Source organism: Gobius niger (assembly GCF_951799975.1).
Source record: "Gobius niger genome assembly, chromosome: 1".
Lineage (NCBI taxonomy): Eukaryota > Metazoa > Chordata > Actinopteri > Gobiiformes > Gobiidae > Gobius > Gobius niger.
The window spans coordinates 5,184,304-5,202,619 of NC_136852.1; the positions used below are offsets into that span (position 1 = coordinate 5,184,304).

Genomic DNA, 18,316 nt, shown 5'->3' on the forward strand with positions numbered 1-18,316 from the left:
AAGAATAATAATAAAATAAAATAGAACAAAATAAAACAAAATAAAATAAATATAAAATAAATATAAAATAAAACAAAATAATAAGATAAAAAATATAAAATAAAATAAACAAAACAAATTAAATAAAAAATTAAATACAAATATAAAAAATGTAAATGAAAAAATAAATAAATTTAAAAAAGGAAGAAAAAATAAATAAAATAAAATAAACAAAAAAATAAAATAAAATAAAAAATAAAATAAAAATATAGAAAATGTAAATGAAAAAATAAATTTAAAAAAAAGGAAGAAAAAAAAAAGCAGGCAGTGGGGCTACAAATAAAAAATCCAATTAATCAAATTCACACTATTCAGTCAAGGCTTCTCACTGGACAGGTCACATCACCTGGGTAGTATTTGTTAATAATACTAACAATGATATTACTATATCATCATTACTTATCTTTTTATTTAGGAGGGGTGTACTTACTTAATCCACGCTGTCCTGTGAATGCTTACATGTTATGGCCGATAAAAATATGATCAAATGTAAATGTTCGGGTGGGATTAGTTTAATCAGACACTGTTTACTCATTATTGTGATTTTAATAAAGATCAGACCACATTTAGTGACAAATTTAGGCACAAATGTGCGAAATTCCAAATACTTACTTTTCTTTCCCACTGTATGCGTTTTCTTCTTTAAGGAACAGGCCACAGTTTTTCCACACTGTGATCTGTTCTTACCTGAGCTTAGACGAGTTGTACCTGTCTGGTCTTTGTGCCTGTGGAAGAACGTGGTCACTTCTAACTTCACCCCCGTTTGGAGCCATAGGAATACGCTGGGAGAAGCCAAATGCTAACAACATCTTAGATCGCTTTGCATGACTGAGGGCACACACAAAGACCAGACAGGTACGTATCAACTCGTCTAAGCTCAGGTAAGAACATATCTTACCAGGCTTGCAACTTGACTGCCACCGGGTCACCAATACACACTAATAGAATCATGAAGAAGAAGCTAACAGGCTAACGGGTAAAGCTAACTGCGGGCTAGCGCCACTTAAACAGTATTTTCAGCCAATTTTGTGTGAATTTTTTAAAATCTCCATTGCGTAATTGGATGTACAATATCCCTCTGTCCCTTTGTCTTTTCTGTCAGCGTAGTATTTACTCTCACGGAACATGCTACGACACTTGCAGTGGCGCTTATGGCCTCTAGGGGCACGAGTAACTTAGTTCTGCTTTAACCTCTTAACTCCCACCTGAACGGATCCCATGTTCTCTTTTTTCTCTTCACCCCTGATCAAAAAGCTTCTTGGGAAAAAAGCACCAAAACAGCCACAAAAAATGAGAAGAAAACAAGGATGTAAACGCAAACAAAAAAGTGACAAAAATTCAACCAAAAAGTGAAAAAAATGTGAAAAAAATTAAACAAAAAAAATGACAAAAATTCAACAAAAATGTGACAAAAATTCAACCAAAAAGTGAAAAAATGTGAAAAAAATTAAACAAAAAAAAAGACAAAAATTCAACCAAAAAGTGAAAAAAATGTGAAAAAAATTAAATTAAAATCTGAAAAAAATGTACAAAAATTCTACAAAAATGCAACAAAAACTCAACAAAAATGTGACAAAAATTAAACAAAAAAAGGACAAAAATTCAACAAAAATGTGACAAAAATTCAACCAAAAAGTGAAAAAATGTGAAAAAATTAAACAAAAAAAAAGACAAAAATTCAACCAAAAAGTGAAAAAAATGTGAAAAAAATTAAATAAAAATCTGAAAAAAATGTACAAAAATTCAACAAAAATGCAACAAAAACTCAACAAAAATGTGACAAAAATTCAACAAAAAAGTGACAAAAATTCAACAAAAATGTGACCAAAAAAACAAACATAAAAAAGGTGACACAACACAGCAATAACGCGAGGAAAAAGATCCGTTTAGTGGGTCTTGGCTTTCAAATGAGGTGTTACACAGACCTATATAATGGCCAAAGAGGACAGAATGCATTTGGTTCAGGCAGAGGCTAAGATAAGCTGTTTATTAGGCTTGTTTTTTTTTTTTAAACTCAGAACTCAATAAATCAGGCTGGGGATTAGATATTAAAAAATCCCTTTGAGAAAACCTTGATAATATTGTTCAGTCCGAGATGGGAGAGTTTGAAGTCAGTAGGAATTGTCCCAAAACCTTAAAAATTTAGAACATGGAGTAACTTATATCAAGAAATCTGTCCATAAGGTTGAGAATAAAAAGAAATCTCACCTCAAACCTCAAAAATCGGTCATAGAAGATATTATTTTGTAAAAGAAAGATGACATAACATCCTTACTTTGCTGTGGTGCTGGACTGAGAGACAGAAGACACGACTCCAGAGTAAACCATGTGCTTTTATTACCAGTGCATATCGATAAAGAAAAAGCATGTGTTCATGATGAGCGACGCGACCGACGCCTGTAGCTCCCCTCGAAGGATCGCAGACCGCAGTCGCCTGGTCCGGGGTGAAATGTCTACATTCTACAGTCTTTTGTGTGACACGGTGGAGAGTGAACAGCAGGGGGCGTCAGAGGACAGAGTGGAGAGCAGGGTGAGCGAACGGTCTTCTATTCGAAATGTAAAGAGAGGGCTTGGCTACGCGCACGGGGATGAAACCAGACCAAAGCACTTTAGGAGTTGAATCAAACAAGCCGATAATCTCAAACAATGCAAAGAGGAAAGTCCTGAGTTTGAATCCTGGACTTAGAGGAACATTTTCCCCTACAAATTTACCGTCATTACAATATTTGGTGATCAAATCCACATCTCAAAATCTCTTGTGTCTTCCATGACTGAGATTTACACATTTTCATTCATGATTAGTTCCATTTAAACCTTGTATGGTTAGAAAATAGTATTTTTTAAGTCTTGTTTTGACGGTAATGCAAATTTTTCACCCATTTTGTGCCGCTTAAACAATTTCATACTTTTTTCCGAGTTCCCAATTGCTATGGCAACGCTCCAAACATCACTAATGGCTATACCGCCTTTGGGCAAGACACTTCGCCCCGCCTCGCCCTCTCCAGTCACAGGCTGGTTTGAAAATTTAAGTTCAATTACTTACTTTATTAGCTTAAAGGCCATGTAACTTGTTTTTCATGCTTTCTTTTGTGTTTTTATGATCCCTATTTAACATTAGCTTTTGTAGAGGCCGTATGTTTGGGTCATTTTACACCTTGGCAAAAAAAAATTAGTTAAGATTAAGTTTTTTAAAGGGCGCAATTTGTTCATAACTCTATTTTGTCCTTTTATTTCAAACCAAAAAGTTACAAAAGCTTATCAGATTTCAAGTTCAAACAAGTTTCAAGTTCAAACAATCGTGACAACCAACCCCACGCATCATGACAACCTGCCCCCGGAGATAATTTTGGCAACATATTTTAATTTAGTTTAGTCTTTTGACGAAAATGTAATTTTAGCTTTAGTCGAGATTTAGTCAAAATCATCTCTTCAATTTCAAAAGACAAATTTAGTCGATTGCATTTATAATCAATCCATCCATTTTCTTCCGCTTTATCAGGGGCCGGGTCGCGGGGGCAGCAGTCTCAGCAGAGATGCCCAAACTTCCCGATCCACACACACCTCCTCCAGCTGTTCTGACCCCGAGGCGACACCAGGCCAGCTCGGAGACATAGTCCCACCAGCGTGTCCTGGGTCTTCCACGAGGCCTTGTCCCACTAGGACATGCCTGGAACACCTCCCGCGGGAGGCGACCAGGAGGCATCCGGAACAGATGCCCGAGCCACCTCAGCTGCTCCTTTCGATGTGAAGGAGCAGCGACTCTACTCCAAGCTCCTCTCGGGTAACTGAGCTCCTCACCTGATCTCGAAGGGTGCGCCCAGCCACCCTGCGAAGGAAACTCATTTGGGCCGCTTGTATTCGCGATCTCGTCCTTTCGGTCACTACCCAAATCTCACGACCATAGGTGAGGGCGGGAATATTTAGTAAAGAGCTGTTCCTTTAGCAGGGAATTTATGATGGATTTTCAGACTGTCATTGGAAGTTTGGATGATTTTAGTCTTTTCTTGTCATCTTTATTTAGTCTTATTATAGTCGATGAGAATATCTGGACATTTTAGTCATAGTTTTTGTCTCATGAAAAACTTTTAATTTAGTTTTAGTCCAATTTAAGTGCAAAAATATTGCTTTGACTTTAACACTGCCTGCCCAGCACAAATCTCACGACCATAGGTGAGATATTTATTATAATCATGTTTAATCAAGGTTCTCTGCTTCATGGAGCTTCTCCCACATGAATAAAGTAAAGAGTTGTTCCTTTAGCAGGGAATTTATGATGGATTTTCAGACTGTCATTGGAAATTTGGATGATTTTAGTCTCTTTGTTTAGTCTTATTTTAGTCAATGAGAATATCTGGACATTTTAGTCATAGTTTCAGTCTCATGAAAAACTTTTAATTTAGTCTTAGTCCAATTTAAGCGCAAAAATATTACTTTAACACTGCCTGCCCACAATGTCACAGTCGCTTTTCTGGTGTTTGACGGTTAATAACTATTCACTGCTCAGTTCTGTTGGTGAGCAGACTCTAGAATACAAAGTGAGCCCAGACAAATCCCCTCAGTCTCCCTGATGCACCAGAGCATTGATCACAACCCCCAAAGTCTCCGCCCACTGGAAACACCGCTGTTCAGTGTGTCCCTAATCGTGACAGGAAGGGCGTGAAAACCTCCCGAATCACTACGTAACTCGTTTATTTCCCCGCGCCAGACCCGGTGCGAGTAGCCAAGCCGAGAAGAACACACGAAAACCTCAAAACAGAACTCGTATCTGAGCATTTTCTGATACAAAATGGTTATGTGTTTATCGGAGGGTTTTCCTGAGATGTGACTGTGTGATCCGGTTTGTGTTAGCGATGACGAAAAGCCGTGTCGAGTGTGAATTGCTGGATATAATGCGAAAACGTCCGTAAAAGTTGCTATTTTTCGATTTCAGTATTGAGTGAATAAATAAAAGGGATTTCTGAAACAGTTTTGGCCATTCTGTTTTGAAGCGGAACATTTGGTACCATTACAACAAGGTCTTTAACAGCATTTTTCAATCGTTTTATTAAGCTTGAAATAAATTCTGCGTCTCATTGTTTGATTTGAGCGCCCTCTGCTGGCAGCCGAGGGGGATAAACGTGCAAAAAACAATACACAAGCCTTGTTTTCTTTACCAAACGGCATGCTACCAAATCAAAGGCGCCATGTTGAGCCCATTTCAAACACTTTTGGATTGATCTTTCAGGCAACATTTTCTTGATCTCAGGCGGCCTTTCTGTCATGTGACTTTTGCTGTTATGGCGGCCATTTTGAATAGCGAAGTAGAATTATACAGTACTACAACATGTAACAATACCTATACTCAGGATGAAAATGAAAGACAACTGATTGACAGAGGCATTTTTATGTACTGGTTATCATTGCTCAAGAAGAAAACATTTAGGACACAAGATGAAAGAAACCAGCGAGTCAGTGATTAAGATGCTAGCATGCTACTGGTTAGCATTTAGCTTCAACAGCTCAGCTCTTCAAGAGAAAGCCCTGAACCACAAACATCTAGCCTTGGATACACCATGTGACAGAGGTCAGAGCTGCTACTGTAGTATTTCCTCAGTGTTCACAGATGTGAGGCACCAATGGGCGAGGAACGCGCTTCTGTATGGTCCTTATGGTGGGGAGCTGACATTGCTGTAATACCACCCCCTTGTGGTCAGGAGCTACTCCAAGAGACACTTGGGAGCATTGATTCTAATGGGACAAATCCGACCTCCCAGGAACGGCTTAAAAGTCTGGCTCCGAAGAGTTTTTCTTCTTCTAAAAAATGCTATGACCCATGTGACCACGCTGGGGGGGCTGTTTTTTGTTCATCAGCTAGAAAATTGGAAGCATTTTCAGTGCATTGACTGGAACCAGAGCCTGTCAATCAAGCTCTGGAGCTCTGTGGAAGCTCCGCCCACTCTTCGAGCACAGGGCTTCCCGCCTTTTTGCCCTTTTAAGGAACAGGCTGCGTAGGAGGAGACAGAGCGGCCATTAAGGTTCACACAGGACTCGGGACCTTTTCTATGAATGGGGCTGAATAGGTATTAATCTATCTCTGTTATATCTATGTGAGCCACACATGTGACGTCTGTGCCACATTTGCTGGTTATATCACATCAACGTGTGCTTTCTGGGGCCAAGTTTTTACTGTTATCTTCTTGAGCAAAGATTAAAAGTGACTATACAGAGCTTAAAAATGTTAAAATTTTGTATTTTCCTCCCCCTACATCGGGGTAGGCAACGTCAGGCCCGGCCCTCCGGCATAAAACCTTTGGCCCCCAAGAGAATTTTGAAGAAACATTTATTCATAAATCAGAGACCAAATACATGAAAAGGACTCTACAATGTGGAAAATACTGTCAATATTTTCACATTTCCCAGCATATATTATTGGCAAAACTTATATTTGTAGAAAAAGGTGCTTCAGGGCTACAATTGTGAGTTTCGGCCATTGACATTTTGGAAATGAAGAAAATCGGCGCTCCAATGACCAGTGTTGGGAACGTTACTTTTAAAAAGTAATTAGTTATAGTTACTCACTACTTGTTCCAAAAAGTAACTGAGTTAGTAACTGAATTACTCTATAATAAAAGTAACTCGTTACCAGGGAAAGTAACTATTTGTGTTGCTATATGTCAAAGAATTTTGTTTTTTGTTGTTGCTGTTTTCACAAGTCAATTGAAATGGTTAGAACAGACAGGTGTTCAAAGATGTTCAAAGATGTTCATAGTAACTGAATGAACTGAATGGGGGGTGAGTGGGGGAGGCCCCTGTGACTGAGTGGTATTGTATTTGCGCCGCTGTTTTATTAATGTAGGAATATGGCCGTATTCAAAGAGAATGGGGAGGAACAAGAGTAACATGTGCCAACGATCAGGGCAGACTTTACGCACAAGCATGATGTCTCTCCGTGAAACAATCGACAGCAAATATAAGTTTACATGCCCCAAAAGGTTAGTGGCCTTGCACTGTTCTATGGAGCGGAGAGCGGGGAGAGAGGAAGAAGAAAGGCGCTGAGAGAGAGAGGGAGAAAGACGTGTCTCCACCGCGTCCACTGCGTCTTTGGGTTAAAAATAAGTTTCAACACTACTGATCAATGATCACCAACTTGATTCTCCCCTGCGGCTGCACCGCGCTGTGGGGATGACAAGCCGCGGGTCGGGGACACAAGTAGTTTATGGAGCAGAGAGCGCGATGCAGTACTCTGCACGGACAGTCAGATGTGCGTGTTCTGCTCCGTCAGACTCCGCCCACCCTCTCCACTGCTCTCCCCATGCTGACACCGCGGCGCTTCATTCAGCCCAATTGTAACGTGCCACTTTGTTTACCCAGTAACGATAACGGCGTTGTAACGACGAGGAGAGTAATGAATTAGATTACTCCGTTACTGAAAAAATAACGCCGTTACCTAACGCCGTTCTTTTAAACGGCGTTATTCCAAACACTGCCAATGACACAAACTTGCCTCCCCCTGCCCTACATGTTCCAGCCATGTCCTAAGGTGTAGAGTGAGCTCAGACCTGTTCACCACAACTGCCTCTAAAATCCTCAAAAAGGTGCTACTTTGGGTCTGAAGTGCCGTCATGCACGAGCTTAATATAGAAGCTGCAGTTACATGTATGACCTGAGGTGGCAGTAGTGAGTATAAAATGACCAACTTGCATCTAGAACCTTAAAGAGTAAATAAAATGCCGCTGTAAATCTGTTGTCTTTCATTTTCCTCCTGAGTAGAGATATTGTTACATGTTGTAGTATGAAATAATGCTACTTCGGTATTCAAAATGGCCGCCAAACAAGAAACTGCATGAATAGCCACAAGAGAACGGATTGGAAACAGTGTTAACCAATGTACAACCATGTTTAAAAGCTGAAAGAAAAGTTGTTTTTTGCATGATATGTCTCCTCACAATTTGAACCTGTGCAGTGAAATCCCTCAAAAAAAAAAAATGGTACCAAATGCTCCTATTTAAAAAAAAAAAACGCCAAAAATAGAAAAACATATAAACGCTAGGCTAGTGTACAAAATAATTTAGAAGTTTATCTCTTTTCGTTTCCCCCCGTGATAAAAAATAAACAAAAACATTAAACAAGAAAACATCATTGTGCTGCGTAGAAATAAATATGAACATTGAGAAGCTAATGTGCTAAAGCTAACAGCTGCCCTATTTGCACACACCGACCCGGGAGCGCTGCTAGCACAGAAACGCAGCTATTTACAATGTACATTAGGTTATATACAGTTCACATAAAACAAAGCACACGTGGCGGCGGCGACGATGTCCGATGCTGTGAGATCTAGAGACGGTTAGCGGTGTCGCGTTAGCTGGAGGAGGCTAAAGAAGCTAGAAGCGGCGGTAGAAGAGTCGTGAGCGCGCGCTAACGCTACGCCAATGCTATTGGTTCCAAATCCAAAAAACTTTCATGCATTTGAACAGGTTATGGCTTGGTAATATAAATACTTGAAGCTGCTTTTGTGTCAAGTGTCACAAACCGTGGGGTTAAAGGGACCATATGGAGCCACGAAATACCAGAACGGTGCAAATACTAGGATAATTGTTCATAAAAAAAGGATTTTAAAGGTTTTAATAATGTCCATCTCCATCAAACAAGTACTTCACCCATGGGTATTGTTGCTGTGACTGCAGGACGCTCTCGCACTCATATAAAAGATAGTCTGGTGCTGCTTTCAAGGTGGAGCTAACTGGCCAGGGTTGCCCGCTCAGAAGTCCAGAGAAACCGCAGGAAAATTATGATATTTAGTTTTACCTGTGTCGTTTAGTGTAGATGTTTTTTATGGTAAGCACTTTGGTTTGCCAGGTTGTAAAGTGTTCCAGAAATAAACTGATTTTGAACCCTTCTCACAGAAATAGCAGGACTGATGGTCTTCACTGCAAAAAGTAATAATCTAGATTAGTATAAACATCTCAATTTGAGCATAATAATCAAAATTTTGGTTGTTTTGACTAGCTAAGATGTTGTTGGGCATTTGTCCTGGACTATTTCACTTGTTCTGAGATGTTTCTGACTGGTTTCAATACGTTTCATCCTTATTTCCGGTAATTTTCTTTGGGGTAAGAAAATGGGTCTTATCTCATTGGCAATTTTACCTTCTTATTTTAAGCGACATTTACATTAGAACTGGTCTGGAATGTCCTAAAACAAGCAAAGTAAACTTGGCTCCAATCAGGAAAAATGTCTAAATGAGTGAAAACCGCTCAAAACAAGATTCATTTCCTCAATTCAAGTAACTTAAGCCAACCTTGATATTTACTTTTTGCAGTGTTGGATTCAGGGGCGGCATCAGGGTTGGAGGGCTCCCAAGAAGGGAGGAATTTACTTTCAAATTTCACTCTATCTCTCCTCACTCTGCAAACTTACAGACTATCACTTTAATTTACTCTAATTTGGGCGAGAGTCCAGGGCCGTTTTTCAGTCCCAGTTCGCCCCTGTCGGCGACAGCAGGGGTCGAGCTGAGCCGGACTCCAGGATCTTTATTACTGTTGTTTATTCGCTTGGATCAATGAGCTGAAGTTCAGATGATGATATAAAGTCAGACACTTCATCCTCTGGCTCTGAACTTTTGATACAGCGACGTGTTCATGCCTGAACCCAACAGACCGAGTCCTTCAGCTGCGAGTCAAAGTCTGGACAACAGCGGTAAAAAGTTCACCCTTGCCCTTCTCTCAAGTCGTGCCATCCACCTGATAATCAGCTCGGTGTGATGGCAAGTATGGCAGAAGCGGGGTGTGAGGGGAGCTTCTGCGTGAGTGTGCAGAGCCACTAATTCACGAGGTCCTGCTCCTCTGGCCACACGTCCTCCCAGGGTCGACCTAAAACCATCTCAGAGGCTCCTCAGTGTGCGCTGGAGTTAAAGCCAGGTCCCGAGCTTCCTCCTCCACCTTTATTGTGTGTTTAATGGCTCAAATATTGCATGTTTTGAGAGCAACCCCAAGAAAGAACTGGGACAAATGTCTAGCGCCGCTGCTGCTTGGATTTGAAGGGAAGATTTGAAGGGAGTTTTATGAAGAATTAAGCTGTATTTAAAATATTCTACATGGAAAGCAGCTTCGTCAAAACACAGATCGTTTTTGTTGTTCTTTCACATCACAATTTAGCACAAACTCCAGACTTGGCAACCCTGGCGCCTTCATTTGTACGTAGTTTTTATTGATTGACGAAAAGATCTGGACATTTAGTCATAGTTTTAGTCACCGTGAACTCGTTTAAATAAAGTTTTAGATTCGTTTTCATCGACAAGAACATTACTTTAAATTGTGACAAAATGCTTCTGCAAACGCTCACCGTGACCGCGTCAAACTAAAACCCAAGAAACCTCGCAATGTGAACCTTCACCACTAGATGGAGCTGTGACTGCAGTGTGAAAACTCGATTTTTCCCCCTTTGTTTCTTGTAATAATAATAATAATGTACTTCATATAGTCCCTTTGAACCTAGTAAGTCAAAGTGTGTTGGTCCAGTCCATGACGTAATGTCCAATATAGTGAGTTCAGAAAGTTTTTATACCTCTCTGCTTATTCTAATGTTAAAGTCTGATACTGAAAATGTTCACTGAAGAGTAACCAGTGCAGATTTTTTTTTTATCAATAGAAAGTTATTTTATATGAGCATCAAACTACTGCATAATAAAAAGGTCTGGAAACTTTCTGAAGCCACTGAACATAATCCAACTTCCTCGGTAATAAATAAGTGAACTCCTGTGGCCGGGCGTGAGAAGGCTGGATACATCCCGGTGTCCTCGTCGGTCCTCGTCAGTCCTCGTACTCAGTTCTCGTTAAAACCCCGCCTGTGGCTCTACTGCAGGTAGCGGTAAACCTTGAAGCAGTGGTTCCCGGAGTCGGCCACGGCCACGTGTCCGTCGGAGGTGAGGGCCAGTCCCTGCGGCCCGTACAGGGGGTCCGCGGTCGTGTTGATGTAGGACAGGAAGGAGCCGGCGCTGTCGAACACCTGGAAGCAAAGCATTGGTTTTGTGGCTTTAGACACTTTTCCTGCTTCATTTCCTACTGGTTAGTAACTACTTTTAGTAAATACTGTGGGTTGCATAAGTATCCGTAACCCTTGAACTTTTCGACATTTTGCCACGCTATGGTCCACACACATAAATATCTTTATTTGACCCTGGATAAGCTGCGGAGAGCTACAGCTCAGGTGGGGGAAACTGTCCACAGACCCACCACTACACTGCACAAATCTGGCCTTTATAGGAGAGTGGCATTTTTAAAGGAAACCTTAAGAAGTCCCATTGTTCTTTTAACAACAAGGAGGACGGCCGAGTCTTGGTAGGTTTTAGGGATGTACCGATCCGATATTTAGTATCGGTAGCCGATCTGGCATTTTGAGAGTATCGGATTGGATCGGATATGATGACTGGACGGGTCCGATGCAAGACGGCCGTGAATCTGCGGTCATGGATCTGCAGCGCTTCGAGGTTTATCACAGCACAGTGGTGGACTGGAGACTGGAGCCACTGCAGATCAAGGACCACAGATTCACGGTTAGTGAATCTGTGGTCCCATAGCCTGCTGTGAAAACGTGAGATATCATGACACAAATTAAGGTTAGGGCCAGGGAAACGGTCAACTTTAAGGTTAGGATTTGGGTTAGGATTAGGATTATTTGTATTTTTAGACAAACCAACTCATAGATCTATACAAAATCACAGCAGACCGTCCCTCCCGAGCATACGATCTAGCACTAACCCAGATTCACGGCCTTCATGCTATCGCTAAGCTAGGATACTGATTTGATTTATTTGATTTGATTTATTCTTATTATTGTGTCTTGCACATAATTAAGTGCCCAGCCTTCACGGGCTTACAAGACACATTTCAAAACAGATTTGAAATGGCTGCCAAAATAAAATCACAGAAACTGTACAATGAATCATAACAGAACAACATCCACATCACACAGGAGGATATGATATTGTCTCTATCGTTAACCTGCCGCTAACACCTGCTTCTGAAAAACTTTCTGATATAAAATTCAAAGCTAAAGCCAAAACCTCTGGTAAATGGTAAAACTACGGTAATATCCATAGGCTATACACTACAAAAAGTAAATATCAAGCATTGGCTCAAATGACCTGAATTGAGGAAATGTATCTTGTTTTGAGCGGTTTTCACTCATCTAGACACTTTTCCTGATCGGACCAAGTTTACTTTGCTTGTTTGAGGACATTTCAGACCAGTTCTAGGGTAAATCTCGCTTGAAATAAGAAAGTAAAATTGCCAATGAGACAAGACCAATTTTCTTACCCCATTGGCAAAGAAAATGACCTGAAATAAGGACGAAACGTATCAAAACGAGTCAGAAACATCTCAGAACAAGTGAAATAATCTAGGACAAATGCCCAAGAACTTCTTAACTAGTCAAAACAACTAAAATTTGGATTATTATGCTCAAATTGAGATGTTTATACTAATCTAGTTAATTATTTGTTGCAGTGTAATATGTAATGATATTATATGAAAACATAATAATACAAAAAGACTATCACATCGGTATCGGATCGGTATTGGCCAAATGAAGTGTCAAAATATCGTATCGAGAGCTCAAAAAAGCGGATCGGTGCAGTGATGTCAAACTCTTTCCTTTCCTGGAGGGTGTTCTTAACTATACTTTGAGAGATGTTCAAAGCTTTGGAAATCTTTGTATAACCTAGCCCAGCTTTATACTTCTCAATAGCTTGATCCCGGACCTGTCTGGTGTGTTCTTGGACTTCATGATGCTTCTGCTCCACAATAGTCTCTTAACAAACCTCTGAGACCATCACAGAGCAGCTGTGTTTGAACTGACATCAGATTACACACAGGTCGACTCTATTTAGGTCAACATGTGATCATTCAGAAATCATCAGGAAACTTCTGAAGGCAATTGGTTGCTTCAGGGCGGTTCGTACCTGAATGCGGCTGTTGCCCCAGTCGGCCACGATGATGTTCCCGTTGGCGTCCACCGCGACCCCCGTGGGGGCGTTGAACTGTCCGTTGCCCTCTCCGTGCGAGCCGAACTTAAACAGGAACTCCCCGTCTGCGTTGTACACCTGAGGGACACGATCATTTATTACGCCTGGGTTTGTGATACTGATACTGCACTTTACAAGGATTCCTGAACACATCTTTAGAGTATTTGATTTAACTGCATTTTTGTCCACAGGAGGGCGCTGTTTGGCTGAAGTTGACCACGAGCTGAGACTTATGCTTGCTGAACAGTAGTACTTGATTTTATTACTTGAGTAAAAGTGCAGATACTGATCAAATACTACTCCAATAAAAGTAAACGAAGTGAAAGCAGTATTCGCTTATTCATAACCAGCCTCGGAGTCTGTCATCTTCAAGGCAACTGGTCAATTTCCAACATCCCACAGGTAAAAATGCCTTGGAACAAAGTAGTAATTATGTCCAGACAGCTCCAAGTCCATATGTGAGATAAAGATGGCAATGGCGCCCCCCAGTGGAGATGTGCAGCTAATGATAAATGATAAAATCTCTGCATGTGAACATTACTTTTGGTCACGTTATGCATCATGTTTTAAATTATACCTTGGGCTGGGGACCGTTAAACAATACAAGTGTGGTATCGGGACAAAAGTGTAGGCACTGCTGGTATTGAAAAAATGAAAGGTTTCCGGGACAGCATTACAGGAAGTGACTTGTTTTTTTCAGCTCAAATAATGATTTTTATTTCCTTCTTTTTCCCGCTCATTTTTCCCCCAATTTATTTTTCTCTATTTCCCCATTTTTTGTCCAATGTTTACCCACTTTTCAACATTCTTTTACAATTTTTTTTCTTATTTTTGCCCCATTTTTTCTCGTTTACCCAACTCTAATAAGCTTTTAAAATAAACAAAATGCTGGGAGACTTTTTTCTCCCAAAAAATTCTGTGTTTTTTAAAAATAAAAAACTCGATTTAAAACAAAATAACTGCGAACAGTATATATATTTTAAATATATATTCATTGTGTTTAAAGGTATAGCGGAGGATGTTCTATTTCCGGGTGGATCATCAAGACGATTGGTCCTCCTAATTGTCAATCATTCTGTTGATACGCCTACGTAAGGCCGTCGTGCGCGCTCGCCCCTTGTTAATTTCTGTGCATGCGTCACTTTCAGGCCTATGTGAGTTACGCTGTTAGCCATTCATTGCTGCTGCAGAACGCACCGAGTCGTTTGAAAATGGCAGAGGGGCAAGAGAAAAAGTGTCTTCAAAGTGTATGAGAAGAAGAGAAAGGCTTCAGAAGAGAGAAACAAGACCAGAGTGTTTTTGGGAGATTCTTCCTCCTTGGAGGCAGGTAGAGCGTTGCGCTTTTTTTTTTTTAAAAGTGGAGAGGGATTTCCTAAAATTCGGGAAAATCCTCCTGTATACCTTTAATTAAAGTGCATCAACATAAACAAAACTGCAAAGGGAAACCCTTTCTCTAACTGAAAAGTCACTGTGCAACAATGATTGTTAAAGGGGGGGTATTATGCAAAATCGACTTTTTCAAACTTTACAGCATGTTATTTTGTCATTCCCTCATTAAAAACATGCCTGAAGTGTTGCCTTGGCACATTCACGTATTTTTGAGTAATCTGTAAAAACTCTGATGGCGGCCATTTTAGGGATAGGTTTGCCTGAGTCCTCCTAGGAACGCCCTCACGTTCTATATATTCTATTTATTTTCTATCCATTTTTGTTTTTGTTTTATATATGAATCGGTTTGACCTACCAACTCGATTTTTAAATCAAATCGATTTTTTTCCCCCAGCCCTACAAAACGCATGGACATATTTCAGAAATGTTTTACAGAAATGCAGTGAAGTAGAAACTATTCTATTAATCTTTCAAATGTAGTGGAGTAAAAGTAACACGTTTTCATCCTCCAAAACCTACTTAAGTACAGTACTGTAGTAAATAAGTACAGTACTGTAGTAAATAAGTCCAGTACTGTAGTAAATAAGTACAGTACTGTAGTAAATAAGTACAGTACTGTAGTAAATAAGTACAGTACTGTAGTAAATTCAGTAAAGTGAGTGAATGTCCGGGAAATGCACCCCCGGTCGTACCTTGACTGAATGGTTGTGGAAGTCCGTCACCACAATCTCATTCTTGTTGTTCACGGCCACAAAGTGAGGACCTGGAAGAGGCAGAGGCGAAGGGAAGGGAAGGATGACTCAGGGCTTTTTTTAATGCCTTTAGAGGAAGTCGTTTCTATTTTTAAAACTCTTGACAACAATGCACCATCACACAGCGTCACACAGACGGACGACAGAGCTGACAAAAAGCAACATCAAAAACAAACGTGTCGGTGTTCGTTACTTACTGAAGACAGGGCCAGATTTACTAAGCTTTTGATCCAGTGCAATATTAGCACCGCTCTTCTCTAAAAAGGAAAGAACAAAAGGTTTGAGTGAAAACAACGGAAAAGTGAAGCACAGGGTCAGAGTTCAACGCAAAATCATGGAGCACGAATGAACAAAAGAGGCAGAATCTTCACTGGATTTGTCTGATTTCCAATAAGCTGCATTCTAGTCATCCATAACACTGTAAATCATAATAACAGTTCACTTTTCTTACTTATGAAGCTTTCCAGCATTTGTTAATCATCTATAAGTACCTTAGGTTTATTGCTTGGACCATGATTATGTTTGTAACCCATAAAACAACGGCCAAACCCCTTTCCGAACCTTTACTCTGCTGACTCGTGCCTAACCCTTGATTCTAAGGAAGTTTAAATGATTGTAAGCCCTTATAGGCAAGGCAAGATTCATTATTTATCATCATTGTCAGAGGTGGTGGGTAAAAAGGGGAATTTACTGACTGTTTACTGTTTAAAATGAAAAGCTGTCTCATTTAAAGCCTTGTAATGCACACTCCAGAACAGTAGGTGGCGCTGGGCAGATGCACTGTCAATGCCACTGACTCACAACAACTAAGAAGATTTGTCCCTGTTGTGTAAAGGTGATAAACTTCCAGGAGGTCCTGCAGTGGTCCTCCTCCACTGTGAGGTCCAGACCACCGCAGGCTCCACTCTCAGGACGGGAAATGTACAGGACTATCGACTTCCTGATTGGTCAGATTCAAACTAATGCCTGAAAGACACCTTTTGTAAACTCCACTATCCTTAAAGGGACTAAATGGAGTTTAAAAATGTTAAAATTATGTATTTTCCTCCCCCTACATGTCCCAGTAATGTCCTAATGACCTGTTCACCACAACTGCCTCTAAAATCCTGCACTGTCACTCGAAAAGTTGTTGCTTCACGAGCTTAATATAGAAGCTGCAGTTACGCCTAAGACCTGAGGTGGCAGTAGTGAGTATAAAATGACCAACTTTATCTAGTCTCTTTAAAGTTAGGATTAGGGTCAGGTACAGTATATGGTTAGTTTGGATTAGTTTAATAGTTTAGTTTGGAGCTCCACTTATCATTGGCTGCCAATGTCGGCAACTGGCCAATCAGGGAGCGGCTGGCCTTTCCCAACCTAGGAAAAAAAATGTGCCCCCCACCCAAAAAAGTCCACACTTCCCGTCCTGACAGTGGAGCCTAACCTCTTAACTCCCCCCTGAACCGAGAGCATTTTCTCCACTTCAGCTTTACCCAAATCCTGTAGGCCAGTGTAACACCTCATTTGAAAGCTAAGATCTACAAAACTCATCTAAATGGATCTTTTTCCTCACGTCATCAAATTTTTTTCCATCTTTTTTTGGGGGGTATTCAACTCATTTTGGAACTTTTTGGTCATTTTCTTAATCAATTTTTTTGTACATTTTTTGTCTTTTTTTTGGTCATTTTTTGTCTTTTTTAAATCTTTTTTTAATCACTTTTTTGTCATTTTTAGGTCATTTTTTGTCACATTTTTGTCATTTTTTTGTCACTTTTTCGCTATTTTCACACCTTTTTTCCAGAAGTTTTGGATTGAGGTAAAGCCAAGCTGGAGAAAATGTGCTTGGTTCAGGTGGGAGTTAAGGGGTTAAATCTTATTTGTTTTTTATTTTTTATTTATGCATTGACCTTTATTTAACCAGGGCAGTCCCACTGAGATTAAGAATCTCTTTTTCAGGGGAGTCCTGGCTCCAGAGGAGAACCTATTGTACATGTTTTTAGTGGTAGAGGAAACCGGAGGAAACCTACGCAGACACGAGGTCCGTCCAGGTGGGAATCGAACCCGGGATCAGTGGTACTTGTACATTTACTACTAAATACTTGTATAACTAGTTTCCTTTGCTGTTTTGAGACTCGTTTCAATGGCAATAAATATGCACCTAAAACAAAAAAACTGTTTTAATCAAAATGTTGATGAGAGAAGTGCAGCCTTTTGGACAGTCATGAAGATTCCCAGCTTATTAAACACATAGTGAAAAATAATGTATTAAAATAAAGCTAGTTTACTGCAACATGACAGATTCAGACCAACTAACAACCACTAGATGATAATATTGAGTTGTAAATGACAATAACATAATGTATATCAAAGAATATGTTCCATGGTGAACATAATTTTGACCAATCATTTCAAAAACAGAAATGTAAATCTGGCCCATTCGCTTTGCATTGAATGAAAAAGACCTTTTGGAAAACAATAGAGAAATAATTAGCAAGTGACCAGCTAATACATTAATGCTAAATCTTATAAATGAAGGAGAAAATAAGCAGTGATGAAGCTCGTGGCGAACGTTACCTGCGAAGTGTCTGTCTGACGTCCCTTTGGCGCCGAACTTTGTGACGAGTTTCCCGTTGGACTGGAAGATGAAGACGCAGCAGGCCTTGTTGTCCACGGTGATGATGTGCCCGTTCTTATCCACGGCCACGCCCTTCGGCCCCATCAGCCGCCCCGCTCCGATTTTGCTCTGGGACAGGGAAAAAAAAGAAAAAAAAAGCATGTTTCAAAACGGATAAAAACAATCAAATTCAATGTATCACAGTTCAGATATATTCGCCCTCAAATGAGCACAGACGCAGCCAAGCTTTACATGCATGCGATGATATTTTCACACCTTACATATTGCATTACAACATGGTCTCTATCAACCAACACTGCATTACAGCCGCTCCAAAGCCTGTACAAACAGGCACTCAAAATATTAGATAAAAAAACTGTTTCATACCACTACTGTAACATTGTGAAGAAATACAAATTATTAAAGTTTGGCCCCACAGCCCTTGAGAATGTTTGTGAAATCTTGTGACGTAGAACAACGCGAGCCTCGGCCAGAGGAGACTGTTCTGTGAACTTTAGATCCTCCACGTTTGGACAGAATTGT

At 40.2% G+C, this 18,316-nt stretch overlaps 1 protein-coding gene across 2 annotated transcripts in view; it reads right to left on the reverse strand.

Moving 5' to 3' along the window:
* Nucleotides 1-10,681: 10,681 nt before the first annotated feature.
* The window catches only part of LOC306976170 (tripartite motif-containing protein 3-like), a 49,083-nt gene continuing 41,448 nt past the window's right edge, over nt 10,682-18,316 (reverse strand). Inside the window, exons 11-15 of one of the 2 annotated variants that reach the window (XM_079574058.1) lie at nt 17,734-17,902; nt 15,378-15,437; nt 15,121-15,191; nt 12,977-13,117; nt 10,682-11,022 (exon numbers count right to left, since the gene is read on the reverse strand). In XM_079574058.1, the coding sequence (XP_079430184.1) occupies nt 10,870-11,022; nt 12,977-13,117; nt 15,121-15,191; nt 15,378-15,437; nt 17,734-17,902 (594 nt within the window). In that variant the 3' untranslated portion in view covers nt 10,682-10,869. The remainder of the gene's footprint in view (nt 11,023-12,976; nt 13,118-15,120; nt 15,192-15,377; nt 15,438-17,733; nt 17,903-18,316) is intronic. The other variant, XM_079574059.1, reaches the window with a different exon arrangement.